At 42.5% G+C, this 24,591-nt stretch overlaps 1 protein-coding gene across 10 annotated transcripts in view; it reads right to left on the bottom strand.

The window, feature by feature from the left end:
• The window catches only part of CELF4 (CUGBP Elav-like family member 4), a 599,657-nt gene that overhangs the window by 437,416 nt on the left and 137,650 nt on the right, over window positions 1-24,591 (bottom strand). For all 10 annotated transcript variants that reach the window (XM_069075666.1, XM_069075661.1, XM_069075613.1 and 7 more), the window contains exon 2: window positions 9,658-9,740. In XM_069075666.1, coding sequence (XP_068931767.1) covers window positions 9,658-9,740 — 83 coding nt within the window. The remainder of the gene's footprint in view (window positions 1-9,657; window positions 9,741-24,591) is intronic.

The following is a 24,591-nucleotide window of genomic DNA, read 5'->3' as shown; positions in this document are numbered from 1 at the left end:
CTTCCTCCACGAAGTCTTCCTTTACTATTATGCAGCACATTGTTATTCAGATCTTGTTTTTCTCTGAATTTTGGTGTTATTTATAGATAGACACTTATTACTCTCTTGTAATTTTCTTTAATTACCTGAATATTTCTGAGAATCAGAGATTATTAGAGTTGAGAGGAACCTCAGACATAATTTAGTCCAAATTCCTCATTTTACAAAAAAAGAACAACAACAAAAAAACAAACCAAACATGAGGCCCAGGGGGAAAATATTTGCCTAGGGTCACATGGCTAATGAGTAAACTGTGGTTTAATTTGGTCACTCCTTACAGGCTTAGACTTTGGCCTTGAGGACAGAAACCCTGACAGCACAGAATTTAGCACATAGTAGGTGTTTTTGTTATTTGATTTTGTTCAACTCTTTGTGACTTCCTTTGGAGTTTTGGCAAAGATATTGGAGTGGTTTACTATTTTTTTTCTCCAGCTCATTTCACAGATTAGGAAACTGAGGCAAACAAGATTAAGTGACTTGCCCAGGGTCACACAGCTAGTGAGTGTCTGAGGCCAGATTTGAACTCAGGAAGATGAGTCTTCCTGATTTCAGGCCTGGAACTCTATCCATTATACCACCCAGCTACCCCAGTGGGTAGTTAGTAAGTACTTAATCAGATGGAAAGTTGCATTCCCTTTTCTTGACCACTCCCTAGAAACCACAGATGTCTCCAGGTGCTCCCTGAAGCCCCTTAGTGGTCAAAAGTGGGGAATACTCCTCCCAAGAGAATGACTGATTACTCCACCTTGGACCCTTACAGAAACAAATGTAAAGAGAAAGAGAAGGCTTTGCACTCGTGCACCCTCAGGCCTTTCTTCTTGAAACACAAGTGCTTAGAAACAAAAGAAAAAAAAGAAAAAGGAAAAGAAAAACACTGTTTCTTATCATCACCAGTTATCCCTGCTCCAGATCCCTTATGTTAATTTAATGTTTTACAGTCTACAAAGTTTTTGCTGACACAGAAAGACAGAGAAAGAAATCACCTGAGAGAGCACTTATTTAGCCCCTAGCATTTTGCCAGCAGTGAAACTGAGGCCATTGAGACCTCACCAAGACTCTGTGAGGTAGGCAAGGTAGGAGAGAGCAGAGAAGGGCAGAAGAGCCATTTGAACTGGGATTTCATTCTTCCACTGGTGCAGATCTCTATATTTCCACCATACTCACTCACCCTTTGATTCTTATTCATGTCTTTCCATAAATGCTCCAAAGAGGAACATATCCAGGTTACTGGTGCCTCACTCAGGCTATCTATCTGTTTTCATTGCACAGTTGCCTGACTTTTCCTTTCCCAGTCACATTTTTCCTTGGTGATGTCTTTTATACTACTTTTCATGTAGTGTTATTGCAATTATCCTGAAAGGATGTTGAGGTTTAGAGAGGAACAATGATACCCCTAGGTGCACAGAGAAAGTCAGCTCCAGAGTGGGGACCAAACAAAGTCCACTTTAACACTCTACTGTTCCATGGACGAGAAAGTTGGGAATTATGAGCAGAACCCATTATATGCAATTATTGAGGCACACAGTGAGCATAGTTAGATCTCATTTTACAGAAGGAAAAACTGAGGCTTCAGGAGGGCAGTAGAAGCAATGAAAGCTATAGATTGACACACTGGCTGAACAGGAGTCAAGCTTGTGACCTCTCTGAATGCTGAACATTAACAGTTACAGCCTTTTAGGATCCTCTGACCAGTCTTCTGGAATCTACCCTCAATCTATCTTTCTAACTTTTTTTTCAACTATTCTCCAATATGTACAAGTAAATCTCACTTTTCATTGTCTTCTGCCCATGCCACATTCATTTGTAGCCTCTGAACTTTTGCCTATAAGATTTCCCCATGCATGGAATGTCATTCCTTCTACACCTTCTCCCAGCTCTGCCCTTCAGACTCCTTTCTGACCTTGAGAGCTGAGCTTAATCTGCTACTTTCTTCATGAGGCCTTCTCTGACCACTTCCACCCACACCACTCTCCTTCTTCTCTGACCTCCTCCATAACTCAGAGTATAAACTGTACCTTCTCACCCTGGATTGTGTACTATACTTTGTTGTTTTCTGTTTCATGTGGGTGGGTAAACCAGACTGTGAACTCCCTGATAGAAGGAAAAACCCTAACCTAGAGCTGGGCATGGTAGACATTTGTGAATACTTGCTGACTGAGGGCTTCTGAAGGGACAAAGGAACACTTGCACTAATGCCCTAATGTTTGATTTGAAGGGACTAAATGAATATAGTTTCTTCTTCTCTCACATGACAGAGGATTTGGACTAGCATTGTTTTAGGAGTCGATCTGATGGGGAGGTATATTTTCCTCCATTAAGGACAACACACCCTACAATAGGTTCTTATCCAACTGCTTCATCTTTGTCTATCCTTTTCCTGCAGCTATAGACTCTTAGCTACAGCATGACTGGTGGATAGACTTTTAATTTTCAAGAGAATCAAAAGGTTTGGTGGAGGAAGTTAGGTGTTGCAGTGGATAGCATGTTGGGCTTGGAGTTAGGAAGTCCTGAGTTTAAATCCAGCCTCTGATATTTACTGGCTGTGTGACCCTGGGTAAGTCACTCAATCTCTGCCTCAGATGCCTCAACTGTAAAAATAAAGATAATAATAGCCCCTACCATCCAGGATCATTGTAAGAATAAAATAAAATGCTAAATGAAATAATAATTGTAAAGTGGGTCAGAACCATAAAGCACTATATCATTGATATTATTTCTTAAATTAAAAAGAAACTATGAAGGGATGGGGAAGATATATTGATGGAAACATTGCTCATGACTCAAGGGCTCAGAATGATGAGAAAAATACTGTATCAGAAGTCAAAAGACTTGGATTCAACTGCCAACTCTGTCACTACCCACATGACCCTGGACAAGCTATTAACCCTCTCTTTACCTCAGTTTCCTCATCTGTAAAATAAGAGGCTAGGACAAGATGATTTCTTTCACTCTTCTGACTCTAAATTCATGAACAGAACAGTCTTAACTTTCCATCATAACCAAGCATGTCCTCTGTCCTCCAAAGGGAAGAGCAGCAGGATCAGGAAAGCAGAAATTTACGAGAGAGGAGCACGGTTGGCCACTTGTGCTGCACCAAAGCATCACTTCCTCACTGCCTACTCAGTGCTCCAGAGTTTGGAAGTGAGAAGCAGGTTACAGGCCTTCAGAGGGTGGGAAGGAAGACAGAGATGCTGAGGGACCCAGGCAATGCATAACAACAAAGCCATCCATAGAGATGCACAGAGCAGATGAGTGGAAATCCACTGTTTCTCTTTAAAATGAAATACTTTGATTGCTCCAATCACAAGTAGTTGTAAAACTACCCTGAAGAATTAACAGCCTCAGTACATGCTAACTACATCCATCATAAATTCGTCTTTAGTTTCTGTTATCATATCACTGTCTCCAGGGACCCCCGTCTTGTCATCATTTGCCCTTTATAATTTATTCATCTTGTACTTACCTGGATCCTTTCTACTTATCATTCATCTTTACAGTTGTACATAAAATTAGATTGATCCTCCAATGGCAGGACTGTCAGAGAGAAAGAAGTTGTCATTGAATAACACATAAAGCCCATGAAGAGCTTGGAGTGTCCTTTGGGTGTCAAGGTAAAGGCAGGAATGGGGAGGAGAAAAAGAGGGAGAAAAAAGAAGAAAGGGAAGGGTTGCAAATGGAAGAGATGAAAGGAAGAAATTGTAGAGTGAGAAAAAGAAAAAGAAGAGAGAAAAGGAATGGGAAAAGAGGAGAGAAAATAAAAGAACATAGGAAAAGAATGCAAGTGAGAAGAGGAGAAAAGGAGGAGACAAGAAAGGAAAGGGGGAGAGGAGTACAATGAGGAAAGTAGAGAGAAGGGAATAGACAGGAGAATGTATAGAAGGGGAGACAGAAAGGAGAGAGGAAGGGAAGGAGGAAGAGAAAGTGTTTTTTTAAAAAATATGATTGTGTATTTTCACCATGTTAACTTCTGTGCACTCTCTCTCCCGTCTCCCCTCCCCCCAAGCTCAGAGAAGACCACATGGCATTTCCATGGAAATGACCCTTTTAAAGTCACAAAGGACCTGATTCAGGGGGGATGAGTGGCAGGGATGGTCCATGTCAGTTGCTGCTGACATGAGGGGGTTGAGGAAGACAGAGAGGGAGTGTTAGTTTGCTTTGTATTCCAGAGGTTGCCAGAGTGAGGACACAAAAGCCAATCTTTAACTAGTGAATCGGAACTTTAATGTTTACCAAGCAGATAGAAGCTCCCTCTCCCCCGGAGCCCAGTGAGCTGCCAGGCTGCACTATCAAACTGTGGGAGGCCTTTACTAAGTGGAACACCACTCCTCTTTTCCCCTTCCCCAGAGACACTCCAAAACCTTTGATCTCCTGGGCAGAAGGAGAGGAAGACTGAGGAAGGCTGCCTTTTCCTTGCAGAGCAATTGGCTGCCCAGAGCTTTGGCTGCTAACTCCATTCCATTGCCAGGCTCACACTGGGGGCCCAGGCTGCAAGCATCTGCTCTTTCCTCACATCTGGTCTGCTCCTTTGGGGTCCTCAGTTTTTAATTTGGAAACAGACATGTTCTCCTGGGAGGATGATTTCTTTCAAAATCCAAAAGACAGGAGAAGCATGTAGTGGGGCTATTTTAATTAATAGATTTCTTCTACTCTTACCTAACTTGAAATTCAAGACCTTTGACAAGTTATCCCTAAATGACCTTTTCAACTTAATGTTCCCAACTGATCCCTCTAACCCCCCAAACTTCACTTAAGCTAGCTTTGGAAACCAATAGAATCCTAGAACTAGAAAGTGGCATGGTGACAGAATGGAGGCAGAATGAAGTAGTGGAGAAAGCTCAGAGTTTGTAATAAGGAGACCTGCATTTGAACCCTAGAGCTCTGCCACTGTACTAGAATGAGTAAATTATTTAACCTATGTTAGCCTTAGTTTTCTCATCTCAAAAATGGGGATAATATTACACATTCATTCTCATAGGGTAGTTTTGAATAAAATGCCACCTATACCTTAACATGATATAAAAATGTGAGTAGTTATTATTGTTGCTGTTGTTATCATTTAATAGCACCTAGTCCAAAATAGGAATGCCACCAATAGTACCTTGGATAAATAGTGTCTTTCTGCCTGAAGACCTCTAAAGACAGGAAAATTAATAACACCCGTCCAGTAGACCCTTTTTTGAATTTGAGCAAAAACAAACCCAATCCTTCCTTTACATAGAAGCCCTCTCCCCATTTCTGATCCTATTCCCTGTGCTGCAATATTGTTCCCTATTTTTCTCTACCTATTGAAATCCCTTAAGGTTAAGCTAAAATTCAACCTCTTTTATGTTGCCTTTTCAGCCTAATGTAGCTGGACCTTACCTCTTTTGCTTTCCTATGACATCTATTATTAGTAATAATAATGTACTAATAATAGATATTTCTATAGAGCTTTAAAGGTTTGACAAAGACTTTTGCAAGTATCTCATTAGAACCTCACAACTGCATTTTGAGGTAAGTTAAACCTTAGGTGTTAAACCTTAATTTTATAACTGAGGAAACTGAGACTCAGAACAGCTTAATAATTTGCCAATGATCACATAGTAAGTATGAATGGTGAGCTTCGAAACCAGGTTTTCCTGACTCAGTACTCTATTGTCTTTGCCTGGTACATTTATTCCATTCATTTGGCACTTAGAACATACTGCTTTGTACTATTAGTCATCTGTTCATGCTTCTTATGCCTTCCCAACTAAACTGTAGGTTCCTGAGGACAAAACCTGAACAAGTCTTCTTTGTAACTACCCAAACACTTTGCACATAATAAGTATTCGAAAAATATTTGTTGATTTCTTGACTGACTGAAAACTTGCCCTAGTTTGAACTGTGAACTGCATATGTGAGGTAGTGCTAACTTTGTAAATACAAGAGGATGGCAGAGTAGGGAGGAGCAGAGGGAGAGGAGACAAAGTAGAGTAACCCTGCATGGATGTGGGCAAAAGGTTGTGTTCAAAGGAAAGGCTCTGATGAAGCTTCATGGTTTGGTAATCCCATTCTTCCCAAATCATTTCTGGCTCTGAAATCATAATCCATTTGTGACCCTGGCATAGAAATGACTCTCTCAGCTGGCATGCAGCTTTTGGTAAGGGTTGTTCCCACTGATGTGCCTGTAATATCTGCACCTGCCCCCATTTTCAAGAACAGCCCTGCACACGTCTTCTTTCAGTATTTTCAGTCTCCCAGAGAGAAATACCACCTTCCTTTCTCTGTATCTAACTGAGGGTGGGTGGGACACAGTGTTACATGTTTTATTTCTTTGGTGGCGTGAGTGTGTGTGGTAGAAATGCAACAGATTTTGTTCCTATTAGAGGCGAGATGCCAATTCAGTAACTTGCTGAGAAACAGAATCTGCTGTTAGTACTATCCTTTCCCCTTCTCTTTTCCTCCCCCCTTTCTTCCCCTCCCTCCCCTCAGTAGGGAGGTGTAAGGCTGATTTTAATGGATTGATTTTAATGGATTTTGAAGTCTGGAAAAAAGCCTAAATCGCTGAGGTTACCAGTTTTCCAGGTTCTTATTTTCACATTTATTCCCCTGAGTCTCATAAAAAAGGGTCCGGCTGGGGCATTCAGGGGTGGTTGCCCCAAATAAGTGGCCTATCCCACCACCCCCAACCATGCCAGTCAATGTGACCCTCGACTCAGCTGGCAGGAACACGGATTACCTGGCAATCAGGCCCCTTATCTGGCATAACCTAGCATTGTCCCTTAACCTAAGCCTCATAGGAGGGAGATAGATTAACAATAATCATAATAACAGTCTGTAATCAGAATGACTCTACGTTAAAGCAGTATTTTTTTAAATTAATTTTTCTTGCTTGCACCTGGGTGAGTCTGTGGGGGCAGCATTCTCTAGGAACGGCAAACTGCAATCACAACGTTTTTCCTATTTATTCATTACCCTGCTACCCCGAATAATATCTAGCATCTCTGATTTTCCCCCAGCCCCAGCCTCTGTCCTTCCTCATCTGCCCCCACCTCCAAACAGACACACACACACACACAGACATTCCTTTCTTTGCTTTTCCCCAAACTTGCCCAACTTGTCTTTGTGATGTTGGAAAATGCCAGTGGATTTCCCAGTATGAAGGATTAGCACAGATTATGGTGAACAGTGTTAATTATCGGTGGAAAAAGAGGATAGTGCGTCGCTCCAGTGTGTTCTTGATTTCCCCTGGGCCTTTCTGCCTGGTAATAAGCCTTCTTTAATCTGGCAGGCCCCTTGGTGAAATCAGCACCACGGACAGTGATATTGATTGCTTCTGAGAAACCATCACAGCTGCTCACCCAAATTACCTTTGATATGTGACCTTTAATGTAATTACTGCAACATCAAAGTATTTCTATAAATTATTAAAGAACTAATACACTCCATCATTCAGCTATTCTATTATATGTAAAATAAACAACCACAAGTTAATGTTGGATCCTGAACAATCAACACTTAGGACTGAGTCTTGCCCCACCCCCTCTCCTCACTACTGGACTCCTCACAGCAATCCCCCTCCTCCACTCCTCCACCTTCCTGAATTTCCTCCTCTTCACATCTCTTCGCCTCTCCTCTCTTATCCCCGTCTGATTCCCTGGTTTTAGCAATCTTGAAACTCTCCAGCAATCTCCCGCAGGCTGATGAAGGGGCTCCCATAACAATGTGATATTTTCAATTCCGTTCTGGTTGCTGCAAAATATCTATCACAATTTTCCCCAAAACAAAGTACCATAAACACTTTATTAATCAACACATACCTTCTCAGAAGTCTTTTGATTATCTCACAATATGGCTTTACGTTTCACATATAACATGGGATGAGGTAGAACATATTTCTGTCACCTCACAGAGCACATCCAGAAAGTAATTACTGTAAAATATGTGCTAGGAGCCACTCCACTAAAACACACAACCATACACGGCCACCATGCCTGAGCCCAGGCTTCGCACAGAATCTGCGTGGCGTATCATTTCCATACATTTGCATCCATGTGCATATTATTAAAATGACTCAGCCCGTGCTTGGCAATAACAAATAGGAAGGCTGTGGTAATGTGAGGGCAGACACTGTATAATTCAGAAATAAAAAAATACCCCCCAAAGCCAAACCAACTGATCTTTGATTCAAAGGTCTTCTAGCTGTGCTGCATCCTCCTCCTAACCCCTCCCACCCTTGTTAATGGTGCTCTTGCCTCCTCCCTTTCACTGTTTGCCATCGGGGCAAGGGAATGTGAGCTTATGTATTTATCTATATACACAAGTTTATATTCACTTGCACCTCTTTGTGTTTGAGCTATTCATAGAGCCATACACAAGTCCTCATGCATGTAGCACATACGTGCCTCAGAGAGGTATGTATGTGACATGTGTACATGTCATATATACATTAGATATATGTGAATGTGCATACACATTTATCCATCGATCTTTAGATACAGAGAGAACCATATATATATCCCTGTCACTGAGCACTCGGAGAGAAAACTTGGACCCTTGACCTGAAGAATGCTTCTTACTTTATGATGATGAACTCGCCTAGATAATAGCAGTGGTTGATATCACACCCAGTTAGGGGGGTCATAAATAATTTCCTCCTCCCACTCAGAGAAGCTATAAAACAGGATCAGAGCATGATAGTTTATCAAAGACAATGTTTGGCTCCTTAAATAAACCTAGGTGATCTCACACCCCTGCAAAGGAGCTCAGAGAATGTTTGGCGTCTGCCCTGGGATCAAGGAAACCTCTTCTTGGCTGGCCTTTGAAGAGGCCAATTTCATTAAAAAGCCACTGGACTCTAGGCTCCCTTTTGTTAAGCATTTCCTTCACCCATTAGACTTCTAGTCCCATCAGCAGATGATATCTTCGTCTTTCTTTCCCCTAACCTCTCTCAAGTCAGAGCTGAGAAGGGATAAAGAAGCATATATGCGATTCTTTCATGGCCACAAGAAAACAGGTCTTCCATGCTATCCCATGGCTCCATGAATGGAGCCTCACTTCTATCAGATCTGTTTAGGGTGACAGATGAAATGCTCTGACAGTTATCTTCAACCCAGAGAGTATGGAAAGTGGGAGGGACATACAGAGTTGTAAGCAGAAGTATATGTTCTTCCAAGGTCACTCTCCCCACCTCTTACCCCAGGTCTTCCTGAATAACAAAGCACTTATCCTTAGTTCTGGGTGAAACTCCACTGGTTCATCTTACTTTCATCTGCTTTCACCCCTCCATTCTGTCATATCCCACAAGCCTTCCTGTTTGTACTGACATCTTGTGTGTTAGAACAGGATGTCAGACTGATCTATCATGTGGAATGGGTTTATGTCTTGGGGAGAAGTTGAGAGAGTGTCCTGAATACTGCCACCATCCTTTGCTCAGGGAAGAGAAATTGATTAGATAAGGATGTCACACCCTCAGCTCTGGCTTTGCCTTTTGTCTGCTCTCCACTGACAGTCATGAGAGATGGCCAAACAGGTCAGCAACACTACCTTGAGTCCACAGTCCTAGGTATCTGTGCATACCCACCATCCCTTTTCCTTCCCCAGTTCCCAAGGGAAATAGGAGAGAACTCAAGTTGGTGATGCAGAGGATGGACTCACCCCGGGCAATGTCTTCTGTTCGTGCAGTGCACTCTGGGCCTTCAGGGCTGACTCCCGCTCGCAGTATGTAAGGAAGGCACAGCCTGGGAAACGAAAAGGAGGAAAGGGTCAGTGATGGCAGCTGGCCCCCAGAGGATTGGACACTCGCTATATGAGGGCTGGGTCTTTCTGCCACAGAGCTCAAGGCAGTCCCCTGAACATTCTTCCCCATTTCCTCTTTGCATCTCTCCTCTCTCTGCCCCTATTCCCTTTCCCCATCTCACCACCACAGTCTCTCTCCTCTTCCTCCATCTCTCCTCTCAGTTCCTCTCTATCATCATTGCCTTTCTCTATGTTTCCCCAAGTTTCCCTCTTTCTCACAGCCCCTCTCTACACTGTCCATCCCTCTCACCTCTCTCCTTCTCTCTTTCCCCCCTTTCCTGAGCCTTTCCTCAAATTCTCATCCCTCTCTTCATTCATTTCTCATATCTGTGTCTCCTTCACTATATCCCATCTCTCTGCATCCTTCATCCCTCTTCATTATCTTTCAATCTCTTCTCCAACTTTTCTCTCCCTGCATGTCTCCTCTCCCCCCTCTCCTTGTACTTCTTCTTCCTCTCGGTGTCTCCTCTCTCTGAAAGTCTCACTTTCCTGCCTTTGTCTCTCTCCTTCCTGCCTAAAAAGCTGCTACTGCAATCTATATGCCTGAAGGACTTAGAGAGCTTCCCCACCCCGACCCCTCAGAGTGTGTACTCCTCTTTGAACCCACAGCTGCGCTGACGGATACACCCATGCTTGCTTACATGTACACACACAAGACTTCACATGCAGACATCCACACTAGATTTGCTGATCCCAGTTCATGAGCCCAGAGATCTCTCCCACCTCCCAGTTTATGCTCTGACCATGAGGTGGGAACAGCAGTGCCCTCTTGTGGTGACACAGAATGACAATGTGTCCATGAATGCCCATCTCTCTGCTTCCCATGAGGAAGAGAGGAGAGGACTTGACAGCAAGGCTCTGCTTGGTGGTTAGACACTTTGTCTCTAGCTCCTTTCTCCCACCTCCCTTCTCGTTCCTTCTCCTGCCTAGATATCTAGTTTCCAAGCTATTCTTAATAGAGAGCAAAATAATCTGATAAATCCATTTATACTCAAGTGTTAGTGACTTAATAGCTACCCTTTCAAGGTGTGTTTGCCTTTTAACTAGAGACAAAGCCTTAACCCAAAAGAATGGCTCCCTGACTCTCTAATTGTGTGATTTTAGTCATTGTGACAGAGCGAAGACTTACTTGATACATAGAACAGACCCTGGCTAGGGTAATTCTGAGGAAAGTTGAATTTAGCTAGATGATGGTGCCTACATTTATAGGTCTGCCAGTGAGCAAAAATTTTCAATATCAGGAACAAGGTCAAGAGATCTTAAGACATATATGTCAGGGAGTTATACATCTATTCCTGCTGGGATGACTGCCTTGCTTTCCCCTGAGCATACTATAGGCATTTGAGTCTAAGTGCTTTTACTTAAGTTTTCTGCTCACCAGAAGCCTATTCTCTCATTGTAGCTAAATCTTAGCCACCCTTCAAGGCTCACCTCCTCTAGAAAGTCTTCTCTAGCAACCTGGTGTTAAAAGAACATCCAATTTGGAGCCAAGGATCTGAATTAAAATCCCTGCTCTACTCACCTGCTTACTACCCACATGACTTTGTGAAAATTATTTAATCTCTATGGACTTCAGCTTCCTTATCTGTAAAATGAAGGATTTGGATTAGACTATCTCTAAGGTACTTTCTAGCTCTAAATCTATGTTCCTATGATCCTTTGTTCTGAGTTCCCCTTCTCTGAACTCACACAGCACTTAGAACACGAATCATATGATCCAGCCCTTGATCACACATTGTGCTATGTCTGCTTCTTTAATGTGTCCAAATCTTGTCTCTCCGGAGAAACTGTGCTCCTCAAGAACCATTTTTGTTCTGTTTTCTCAATAGCATCTAGGACAGGGATAAGCTCATGGAAAACAATCAGTAAAGACTGGCTAAATTTAATTAAATTTAAGCCTTTTCTCATCATCAAATCTCATTGTTCCCTTCCCTAAGGAGGGAGAGAGAATGGGAAGAGGAAAGGGAGGGAGAAAGAGAGATGGACAGAGGTCAACAGACAGAAACAGAGAGAGAGAAGAGAGGGAGGAGTTGGAAGAGAGGAAAGACTGAGAAACAGAGAGAAAGGAGAGATGAGAGAGAAAAAAGGGAAAGAGATAAAAAGAGAGGAGGAAGATAGTAGAGGCAAAGAGATGGGGCAATGGAAGAGATAGAAAAAAATAGAGGGGGAAAGTGAAAGAAGGAAATAGAGGTGGAGGAAAAGACAAAAAAAAACAGGTGGAAAAAGACAGACATGGAGAGAAGGGAGAGAGAACAGAGGTTTGGTGGAGGGCACAGAAGACAAATATTTTCCATTTGTTTCATATGGGTGTGCTGCTTCATAAGCTCCCCTTTCCTCCTTCTACCTTCCATGTGGCCCTATCCTCCTGAAATGAGCCAGGCCAGCCTGAAGCAGAATCTCTCTTGCTCCCATTCCCCACCACTGATTCCTGACGATCATGCCTGGCAGCTTCCACCCTCCCCCATCCACTCCATAGATGGTTATTGATGGAGACACCCGGGGAGGAAAATGAATAGCGGTCAGAGGCCTCTCTGACGTCTTCCCTCGTGCTGTCGCCCTCCTCTCCCTGGGGTGTCTTTCCACCCTTCCCCTCAATTGTGTCATCTGGCTGTCGGTTCCACCGACATCTGAGGCTCCAGCTTCAAGTGCCTCTGTACAAAGCATGCTGGCGGAGCCCAATGAGAATCTGAAGATGTTCTCAGAAAAAGCATTCGAGGAGAAGTTGTTTGTCTTTGCAATTCCCTCGCCTACTACAGCACCTGGCACGAAGTAGGTATTTCATTAATGGTTCAATGGAATTGAATGACTAGAGAGACCCCTGATCCTAAAAAGAGGAAGAGGAGGAGGAGGAAGCAAGCAGCATCAGTCTGATGATCTGTGTTTCTTAGATCAGGTTGGAGACGTCTTTGCTGAGGGCATTCCGCATGGTCCTAACTTGAACTTCCTTCTTCTATCCTCTTACAAATCCATGTGCTTTCCCTTTGTTTACCACAGGATCAAAGTCTACCTCCTTCAGGAAGTGTTCTCTCACAATGCTATAGGGCCAGACAATGTAAAACTAGAATTTTCGTTAGAGATTATCTAGTCCAACCTTATACATTTTACAGGAAATGTCAGGCCAGGGATTAATGAGTTGTCCAAGGTCACACAGGTATTAAACAGCAGAGTGGGGATTTGAACCATGGCCCTCTAATTCCAAATTCAGTGCTCTTTTTAATGCACAAACCCATAGTATATTCCCCTTAGTATACTCACTGAGGAGCTGTGGACTGAAAGACGGTGAGGTTCATATTTCTAAAGAGGTTGGAAATATCAATGCTTACCCCCAAGAATGGGTATTTCAGAGGCCAAGACAAGGGGACATAGGAAATGATATTGGGGCTTTGACATAATACTATGTAGACCGCTAGGTGGCGCCACAGTGCATAGAATGCTGGGTCTGGCGTCAGGAAGACTCCTCTTCCTGAGTTCAAATCTGACCTCAGATACTTACTAGTTGTCTGACCCTGGGCAAGTCACTAAGCCCTGTTTACCTCAGTTTCCTCATATATAAAATGTGCTGGAGAAAAAAACCACTCTAGTAGCTTTGCCAAGAAAACCCCAAATGGGGTCATGGAGAATCAGACATGACTCAAAAATGACTGAACAATAATAACAAGCTATGTACACCAATTATGGGCCAAGCTGATCCTGCCTTCCAGGAAAAAGAGGAAAAAGGAGGTGGGGGTGTGTCTTTGTATACCTGTACAATAGTTGGTGTGTGGACAAGAATGTTTGAAAGCATGTGTACTGTGCTGGCACATGAGTATGTGGGTATGGATCTGTAATGTCTGAGTGGGCATCTATACCTGTGTATCTGTATGTGGAAGATGTACAACAGGGTATGCATATGTGTATTTGTATGTCTATATGCTGTGCTTGTGAGTTCAAGCATGGGGATGTATGTTTCTCTTGTGTGTATATGTATGTATATACACACATATGTATACATGTGTGTGAGTGTGCTTCCAGAGTACCTGTATATAAGTATGTGGGGGGTAGTTTATAAGACCCATTGTGTCTAGTGAAAAGAGCAGTGGTTTTGCAGTCAGAGGACCTGGTTGGTAGGCTGGCAAGCTGGTAGGTAGTAGGGTGCAGGTAGGCTGGTAGGTAGTAGGGTGCAGGTAGGCTGGTAGGTAGTAGGGTGCAGGTAGGCTGCTCCCTCCTTGTGCAACCCTGGGCAAGTCACTTTCATTCTCTGATTCTCTTATTCAACTGTAAAATGAGAGCATTGGATAAGATAACCTTTAAGGCTCTGCCTAGCTCTAAATTCTATGTGTATATATGATCCTATTAAATCCTATGTGTATAAGCAAGAATGGATATGAATATGGATGTGTGTGTAATATGTGTCTATGGATGCTATGGGACACATGGTTACATGTGTGGGTATGTGTGTATACACATGTACATCAAGTAACTTAGAAACTTCTAAGTTCCACACATCCCCCCCCAACTTTATAATAAGCTACAGCCAGCTCCTTACAATATACATCCCTTCCCTCCTGCCCACCATCCTTTCCTGCCAGCTCTGCCACCAATCCATCTGAAGAAGCATTTAGAGGGCTCCTCTCCACTAAAAACAGCTTCTTTTCCTGTGGCCTGGGAGGGCCAGGATATAAAGTGTGAGGGGAGAGGAATGAGCTACCCTCCAGGACCCTCCTTGGCTCCCTGACTTTGCTGCTGAAAGCCGAGGCAGAAAAGCTCTGAGAGCCGGCCAGTCTTATCCTTCCCATGCAGGAGCTGGCCCTGGGCTGAGTCTTTTCAGGATATTCAAATCATTCCCATTTATCAGGAGCTCCGTTTGCATCTCAGAAGCGAGCCAACAGTGCGCAGCGAGCACAGCCAGCCCGGCTTACAGCAATGAGGAGTTTTTTTCCCCTCCCTAATTGAAAGAATTCATTTCTCCTTTTCAACCTAAAATTGATTTACTTTGAGGGGGGTGGGGTGGGGAGAGAGGCGGGCCAGCAGGCAGGCAAGGGAATGTTGAAATGCAGCTTTGAAGATGCTTGTCCCCTAAGGAGACTGAGGTGTGGAGCAGAGAACCTCGGTAACAGCCTTCTTCCTCACCTGCCTACCACAATGCCTGAAATTCCACCATCACAGCATCACCTCCTTTGGTCCTTGAATGCTTTATTTTGTCCCGGAAGGCTCTCTAAGGAAATGAAGGTGCCACAGGGAAGGGGAGGGGCATGTGTATGGCAAATGTCATAATCCATTAGGAGCTAGCCTTGGGAGAGGGGAATGAATCGACAGCCAGGGTCAGTTCTACTAAGATACTGGAGGGAGCCTGAAACTGGGCCCTCAATTTTTTCCTCAGATCTTTAGGGAGAGGGTAGATCCTCTTCTGTGGGGTTTGGAGAACAGGGAAATGTCACATGCTTCCATTCCCCTACTGAGTCACAGACCCAGACACTAGTTGGGAAGAGACAGACTAGATGCTAAATAGCTTAGAGGAGGCAGGTGCTGGTAAACTCAGAAATTCAAAGTAGATTGCAAACTCCTTGAGGGGAGAGACTCCATTTTTGGAAGGAGGAAGAGGCATCCCTGGTGTCTACCACGGTGCATGACATGGAGTAAGTGTGTAATGAATTTTTGAGTGGAATTTGATTTGGTAGGGGCTATGAGCCATCTATCTACACATCCCAGACACATGCTGGGCTGCATGCTTTCTACCTGGCTGTCTCCTTCCAACCTAGGTGGGAAGGCCAAGGAAGTAGAGACACATTGTCTAAGGGTTCTGAATCTGACCCTTTGTGAGTCCCATTATCTCCTTCTGGATTTCTAAAGGAAAAGGGAAATACCAGCAAGGTTTCTCTTATCTCACATGTTAGCACCTCTCATCCTATTTTTTGCCCCCCAGTAAAGATCCAGAACCCCATAGTGAAACAGGGAACTTGGGACAATTATCCCAATACTGCTACCAAGACGGACGAGGAAATAGGTTTCTTCTACTTGGATTATTTCCCATCCTCTTTATTTATTTTTATTTTTGGAGGCAATTGGGGTTAAGTGACTTGCCCAGGGTCTCCCATCCTCTTTACATCTCTCTCCAAAGGAAATGCAGGGACTCAAGCCAGGATGTCTCACAAGCCTTTATCTTGGCACTCAGGGCCCTCCACCCCACCCCACTCCACCTCTACCCCCTTACGGATGTCAGAGACTGGCTTTTTTTACCTCTGTTTCAGAATAAAGAGCAATCACATCTCCTTGTTTCCTGCTATCATAGCTGCCTAACCTGGTGACTTCTTCAGCTTGATCATTTTACCAGGGCAGAGACTGCCACAGTAGTCAATGTGGTATTGCCACAATGTGGTAATGCCACAGTATCCGTGGTATGCTTAGCATTGTCAGGACTTGGCAATTGAGAGGTAGGTAGGATGGGTGCTAGTCTTGACATTAGAAAAGATTTGGGTTCAAATCTTACTTTTATCATTACTATCTGAGCCTCAGTTTTCTCATTTGGAACTTGAGAAACTTTCTGAGGGTCTTTTGGCTTTGCAGACTTCAAAGCATTATGGAAAGATGAGCTGTTATTGTTAGCTCTATATCCCAAACCTTGGCTCCTATACACCAGTCAGAGAATGAGAACTGACAGGCTTCATTTTTCAGACCAAAGATGCTGACATCCAGGGAGTCACACTGTAAGCCCACATCTGCCCTGTTAATGTTGTCCTTAGTACTTCCCTGTGCCATCTACATTTCATAAGTGGCGATCTCCACTTTATACCAATGCTCAGTGAATAAGTGGATTCTAACATGAGGTAAATTGGGGAAAAGGGATTATTCATTTTACAGAAATTCATTGTTCACTTTGCAGAAATGTTCATTGTAGTTTCCTTTCAATTTAATTAAAGTCAATAGAGATTTGTTGATTATACACTATGTGTTTTGGCCACCTTCCCTTATTCATTGAAAACATAATTTGTAATACAAATATTTTATTTGTACACATGTTTTTCAGGAGCACTTCTACTGTATAAAGTTAGTTTTGTGAGTAAAAATATTAATAACTCATATTTACCTAGTACTTTAAGGTTTACAAAGTAGTTTGTACCTCATAACTCCTTCACAAAATAGGTATCATAAGTATTATTGCTTGAAGTATACAGGAGAGGAGACCAAGTCTCAGAGATATGAAATGACTTAACTATGATTACAGTGCTAGTGCTTTACCTAAAAATCAGGTCTTTTGACTCTAAAGTTTAGTCTTCTTTCCCTTACGATATGCTGCTCCTCAATAATATTACAATTCACATATATTAATATTATACAAATGAAATATTAGTAATAGTGTCTGCCATTTGCATGCCTTTTCATTTCATCAAAGCACTTTCAGAACTATTATTTCATTTTATTTTTCATGTCTCCAAATAGAGGGTATATAGGGCAGATACCATCTTGTAGATTTTAAAGGTGAGAACACTGAGGCACAGACAAGGAAGCCACTGGCATATCTGGGGTTAGTAAATGGGTCTTCTGTATTGGAATGAGCATTAGAGTACAGCTTAAGACTCAGTTCAGAAGCTCATGCCATGATCCTGAGGGTAAGAGGAATTCTTAGACAAGGGAGAATCCCCCAATGTGGCCCTTGATTTCTTCCTCAATCAACAAGATTGATCCAAGAAATTGCCATGTGTCTACCCCTAGGATAGTGTTTCTATACTGCAAAAGCTCATAATATAGTTGGTGTAACAAAATGCCCACTTTCTGAAACAGAGAATCATTTAGTAATAATAATAATAACAATTTGCATTTTTGTAACACCTATTACATGCCGGGAACTATGCTAAGCACTTTAAAAATATTTCATTTGATGCTCATAACAACCTTGGGAGCTAGGTGCTTGAATACGGGGAATTTTATCATCAAATTCTGGATTGTGTGGTTCAACTTTTAAGTAAAATGTCAGGTCAGAGAAAAGAAAGTTAAGAAAAGCTTCATGAAAGAGGTGGGGTTTGATTTGACCCTTGAAATATGACTAGAATTTGGGTAGGTAGAAGGAAATAGGGAAGGCATTATGATGTAGGAGAATGGGAAAAACAAAGGTGTGGAGATGGGGATAACCATGGAGGCTGTGAGGAGACCCCTGTTGGGCTGGGAGAGCTGGAAGGGGCCTAAGGCCTTCTGGTCACAGCTTGGATGACAAGGAAAACCCAAGACTGAATCAAAGAGACTTGTCACAAAAAAACTCTCCTAAAGAGAATGTGACAGAGAGAAAACAAACAACTTTGTGGTTAATTGAGTTAACTTATCTCTACACTATAATACATGACTGAGGGATTTCTAAATTAAAGATTTAGAAGAAAGGTCATTCCTGATCATCTCATTTTAGAGATGAGAAAGCCAAAACTAAGGGTGGGGAAATTACTATCCCAAGGTCATATGTAGAGTAAGTAAGATACCTGGGATTTGAAATTTGGTTCCTTTTCAATACACCTTGAGGGATGGCCTTACACACATCAGTCAATCAATACTCCAACAAGCATTAATTAATCACTTGCTTCATGTCAAACTTTGTACTAGGCACTGGGAATACAAAATTAAAAACAGAATAGAGAACTTTTATGGAGTTTAAATTCTATAAAAGTAGGCAGAATTACATATATATGTGTGTATATATGCATAACTATAATGATAGGTTCACACATTTAGGGCTTGAAGGGATGATATATATGTGTATATAATTTCTTTCTATGCCATCATATGTATATACAACCCATACAAGATCTTGAAGGTTAGAGGGAGCACTGGAGGAAGGGAGGGGAGGAGTAACATGGTTTGACCAATAATTTAGGAATAGTATTTTGGCAGCTGGGTAGAAGAGGAATTGGAGCAGGGTCAGATTTGAGACAGAAAGACCAATAAGGAGGCTATTGCAATAGTCTATATGACAAGAGATGAAAGCCTGAATTAGTGTAGTGATTGCATGAATAGAGAGAAAGGGATAGATGGGAGAAATGTTATAACTGTGGTGTGGAGGCTCTGAGAAGGCTTCAGTCACTCTGAAATAGCTCCCTTATAGCTTGCCCCATTACTTAAAATCCTATTAATGATCCATCTTACAAAATACTGAAGGTTCCTATTAAAGGACCAGTAACAAGGAGAGACAACTCATTAATCTGTTATCAGTCATTTGTACCTCAGTATGAATTAGTTTATTATAATGGCACAGTTTGCTGAGACCCTAAAGTATTTGAGGCTGTAATGTACGTGTTGGGTAAGTATGGAGGTCACAAAGTATTACTCAGTTTGGCAAGGGATCTAGAGAGGAGAATTATGGGTAGCCCAGAATTCCATGAAGGCTTTGGGTAAGTGGGTAGTAGAACCAGAAGGGAAGAAAGGGTCATAGAAAAGGGAAGTGGGAGAATCCACTCTTCACTGAATGACTGAGAAATACTTCTTTGTGTGGTACTCTCCCTCCCTCAGTTATGCACGAAAAAACCAAGGGTAGTAATAAAGGACATATGGGAGTCAGAGGAAGGGTTCTTCGAGCTCTTAAGAGCTCCTGGCTTCTGCCAGTTGCTCTCAGTCTTAGTGGGGTAGGTGGGAAGATTATGAGAAAGGCCCACTCACAGAAATGGGGGAGGAAGTATCTGTGAATCTCCCAGAAGGGAGGAGAGAGGGGAGAAGAGGGAATACATTCAGTAGCTCAGTCACGATTCCTTGCCAACCCCTATCCTCCATGACTCATTCATGATTGTTCTCACATCCTCGGTGACATACCTCATGGCTTTACCAAACACCTCATAGTTCTGACTTCAGAAACTATGGACTCCTGAACTGGTATGTGGTTGTGAAAGAGAAAAAGGCAGAAGTGGAGAGATGGAGACAGTGACAGACAGAAATGGACACAGATGGGCTAGATAAATGAAAAGAGACACAGAAAAAAAATGGAGAGGATGAATGGGGTTGGAGGGGGGAGACACAAATGGTGAGGAAGAAACAGAGGCAGGGGAAAAGACAGAGAAATACAGATCACTGCTTGGCTCAATTACCACTCATAAAGCAAAAAAGGAAATGGACCACAGTAAGAAGGTTAACTGTTATCCATCTGGAAGAACTTGTGGACTCTAAGAGTAACAAGGCACTGTAAAGGAAGGATAAGATTTTGGAATAGACAGAGAAGGACCATGTAGTACAATGTCACGTTATCATATTAATCCTCCACAGAGTTTTTTCCTCCTTTAAAGACAAGCACAGACATTGGTCTATCTTTGAATCCTCCTTGCTTAGAAACAGAGGAATCGGTGATATAATCGAGAAGCTTCCAGGCCCATGATCCTCCAATAGAGAGGCAGATGGACAGACACGCTGTTTGCAATAGGCTTGCCCTCCATTTTCACTCAGATGTCCTTTGAAAACAAACCCCCAAACTAGAGATCCCTTTCATCTTGAAAGCCATGAACTGATGAATGTGGAAGGGGTGGGGCTCTTCCCTCAGCTGCCCAAGCACTAATTGGGGTCTGATGCCATCGTAGGATCTACTAGCATTAAGTGTGATGCCCTCCTGCAGCTGTGCACTTCTCCAGGTGTGCAGTTCTTTGGGCCCAGGCTGACTGACTCCCATCTAGGAGCTCCCAGCTGGGAATTCATCCTCAACCTATTGAACTGTAGTCACTTAGAAATATGAGCATCTCTGAAGTAGTCCCTGGGGAGAGATGAGGTTTTGAACAGAACAGGAAAGAGGAGCACAAACAGGAGTCAGGGGGAGGGGGTTGCGGAAGAGAGAGCTCCATTAATACAGGGTAAGACTGGTCCTGGGTGCGCAGGCAGCTCCTGTTTGGTACCATCTGCCGAGTGCAGGGAAGGCCCTGGTACCCCCAACTGGCTCCCTGTCAGCCTACCATGGGGCCTGGAGCTGTAAGTGTCTGAGTTTCAGATCCTTAGAAGGGTGTCAGGCCATCAGTTACTAGCACCTGTAGGGGGAACTGGATGATTGCATCAGTTCTGTCTTCATAGCTAGCTGTAATCATGACCCTGAGGAAATGGGAAATTCAACTAGGAAGAAACACTCCAGGATGAGCCTGCCTAAGGAGGAGTCATGGGGGAGGAGGCTCTCGACCAGGGGTTTGTTCTTATGGTGTCCATGAACTTGTCTAAATAAAACTGGTAGCTGTGTTTCAGTATAGTTCATTTCTTTTGCAATCCTGTGTACTTGATGCATTTAGAAACATTATGCAGAGAAAGGGTCTATTGGCATTGCCATACTTCCGAAAGGGTTCATATCACAAAAAAAGGGTTAAGAACTCCTGGCCTAGGCTAACAAGGGCTGATGTAAGGTTCCTAGACATGTGCAGCCCCATAGGGATCAGAGGTGAAGGATACTCAATAAGGAATCATTGTTGTTGAGACATTTCAGCCATGTCTGACTGTGACCCCATTTCGTGTTTTCTTGGCAAAGATCCTGTGGTAGTCTGCCCTTTCCTTTTCCACTTCATTTCATAGATGAAGAAATTGAGGCAAACAGGGTTAGTGACTTTCCCAAAGTCACACAACTAATAAATGTCTGAGGTCAGATTTGAGTTTTTAAGAAGTAACATGGAATAGCAAAAGAATTTGGACTTGAAGTATCAAAATCCAGGGTTTGAAACCTGACTTTGACACAGACTGGCTGTGACCAGAAGCATTCCACTCCTCTGACACTTATCTTCCTCTTCCATAAAATCACAGTACTTTCACTACAGATCACCCAGCATCATTGTGAGGAAAGCACTTTGTAAATCTTAAAGACTTACAGAAAGGTGAGGTATTATTATCAAATGGGGACCTGGGGAAGTGTGGGAGACATCTACTTTTTTCACTGACTTCCCTATTTTCCTCAGGACCAGAAATGACAATGTGGAATGAAGTAACTGTGTGTGTGTGTGTTGGAAGAGATACTTAATTAAAAATACCAATTGTCTAGGAAGTCACTTTTCCAACCTCAAGTCAGACCCCTTAAAAGGAAGGTAGACAGGCCCATCAGCATGTAATTTGCCTTGATTGGGATTCAGGGATTTTAAAAGAGCCTATAGAATCACAGAACTTCAGAGCAGGAGGAACCTTAGAAATCATTAGCAATCCCTTCATTTTCTAGATGGGGAAAGCTGAGCTCATTGGAACTAGGTGACACAGTGGATAGAGCCAGGAGTCAGAAGACCTGAGTTCAAATCCAGCCTCAGACACTCAGGTGCCCCTTGGCAAGTCACTCAACCTCATTTTCTCTCAGTTTTCTCATCTGAAAAATGGGGATAATAATAGCATCTCACAGGGTTGTTGTGAGGATCAAATGTGATAATATTTATAAAATGCTTAGTACAGAGCCTGGCATGTAGCAAGTGCTATATAAATGCTAGCTCTTACTATTAAAGTGGCTTTTCTAATGGTATAGTGTTAATGCCAGTCAATGTCAAAACTTCATTCAACCTGTTGTTCATTAGCCTGAAAAGCCTTCCTGTCCCCTACCAGTCATAGCTCTTTCTTCCCTCTATGCCTCCCTAGGCTCACTTGCCTAGAAGGTTTTCCCAGATGAAAATCAGCCCAATCTGATTTTCTTTTCTTCTTCTTTTTAATACCATATCCCTTTGGCATATAAGCAGCTGTCTTGTGTCAAGCAGCTTTGGCACCCTTCTTTGATTGTTGAACCTGAGGGTATGGGGCATACATTAGCCTAGAAAGTATAATTCAACCCCAGCTTTGGTAGATATCTCCTGTGTGTCCATTGCTTTGCAAGGTGCCATAGGTGGGGTGGAAAAGGGCAGGACCAATGATCACATTTTACTTTGAATAGTGTGAATTCAAATACACAGGTCTACTTCAAGGGATTCTTTATTTGCCCTTGCAACCTACCTGTAATAGGTACTTGATAGATTCATGTTGAATTGAATTTCTATAGCACTTTAAGGCTTACAGAGCAATTTCCTTATTGAAAAAAAACCCAGCATGAAGTAGGTAGTCAAAATACTTTCCCCATTCTACAGAGAAGGAAATTGAGATTCACAGAAGATTAGTGACTTGCCCAGGATGATTCACCAAGTGTCAGTGTCAGGAGTGAGAGCTAGGTTGTTCTGACTTCAAGTTAAGTACCCTTTACACTAACCTATGTTGCCTCCCTTTTTATTGTTTATACTTACAGGATCTGATGTTTGGATCAAATCCATGACAACTGCATTCATCACTCTTGTGTCTTCTCTTTGGTCTGAGATTGCAAAGACATCTTAGTTTCAATCTAGCCTCCAGCAGCTTCCTAGATCTATAGTCATTATGTCTTTCATTCTAAGGATATTCTCCAGAAAACCAGGATTGAGCCTGGAAGCATGAGCCATGGCAGAGGCAGGATAGTATAGGGGTAAATCTTGACTCTAGAGTAAGAGGCCCTGGGCTTAGATCCTTCTGGTCCTTACTACCTATGTAACTTGCACAAGATGTTTTATCTCTTTAGTTTTTTATATCCTTACCTGCAAAATGAGCCGGTTGGATTAGATGGCCTCTCAGACCCCTTCCATTCTCAGAGCTCATAATGCTTAAAGAAAACCCAAAGGTCAAGCCTATTTTCTCCAAGAAGGATGGAAGTTGGATAGATCTTCTCTCCTTCTTGACATTTTGCTTAGGGACTTGAAAAAGTAAAGAAGTTGGACTGGGAAGAAGAAGTAGGCCTAAAGATATGGGAATAGGAAAAGAATGTTCTTGGCTGACCCAAAAACCCAAGGAGGAAAAACACAGATGGCTTTTAAATACTACATAATTCTGATAATATTTTGACACCAAAAAATCTCTTCCTCTTATCCCTCAAACTGAAGATTCCATGGGAGAGCCTCTGCCCTACTAACATGCATACTAACTAAATCGATAAAAGAGTTTGAGAACCAATCACAAGCTGTCAACACAGTAGAAAGTGAACAACCAATCAATAAGCATTTATTAAGCACCTACTGTGTGCCAATGTGCTAGATAGTGGGGATACAAAGACAAAAGTGAGATAGTCCCTACCCTTAAAGTACTCACATTCTATCAGAGGAGACAACACACATGTATGCACACACACACACACACACACACACACACACACACACACACATATATATATATATATATATATATATGCATGCATGCATGCATAAAAGAGATGTGAACTAGATGCAAACAAGTGATTTTTGAGGGTGTGCCCTAGTAGCTTGGGGGTTAAGGAAAGACTTCATATAGAAAATGACATTTAATCTGAATCTTTAAGGAAAATAGGGATTGTAAAAGAGTTTTGAGGAGAAGTGAGAATATGTTCTGGGCATGGGTTTCACCCAGTGCAAAGATAGGAAGATGGGAAATGCAGTGCTATATATGAAGAACAATAAGAAAGCCAGGTTGACTCAATCATAGAATGCATGATGGGGAGTAATATGTAATAAAGCTGGAAAAGTAGGTTATGAAGGAATCTTAATGCTAAATAGAGGGGTTTCTGTTTCATCCTGGAGGTAACAGAGATCTTCTCACCTTTATTGAATATGGGGGTGCCATGTTTCTACTTGGTGTTTTAGAAAAATCCTTTTGGCAACCATGTGATGGATGGGTTGGAGTAGGGTGAAACTTGAATCAAGGAGATGAATTATAAAGCTATTGCAATAGTCCAGACAAGAGGTGATGAGGGCTTGAACTAGTGTGGGTGGAGAGAAGGGGACAGATGTGAGAGAATTTATGGAGGTAGACACAGCAAGATATGGCAACTGATTGGGTATGTGTGGTGACTGAATGAGGAGCCAAGAAAGCTACCAAGGTTCT

This window comes from Petaurus breviceps, unplaced genomic scaffold, assembly GCF_028583685.1.
Source record: "Petaurus breviceps papuanus isolate PSGF00001 unplaced genomic scaffold, PetGlider_PUasm1.0 151, whole genome shotgun sequence".
Classification (NCBI taxonomy): Eukaryota; Metazoa; Chordata; class Mammalia; order Diprotodontia; family Petauridae; genus Petaurus; species Petaurus breviceps.
This window is presented reverse-complemented; position numbering and strand designations above follow the sequence as displayed.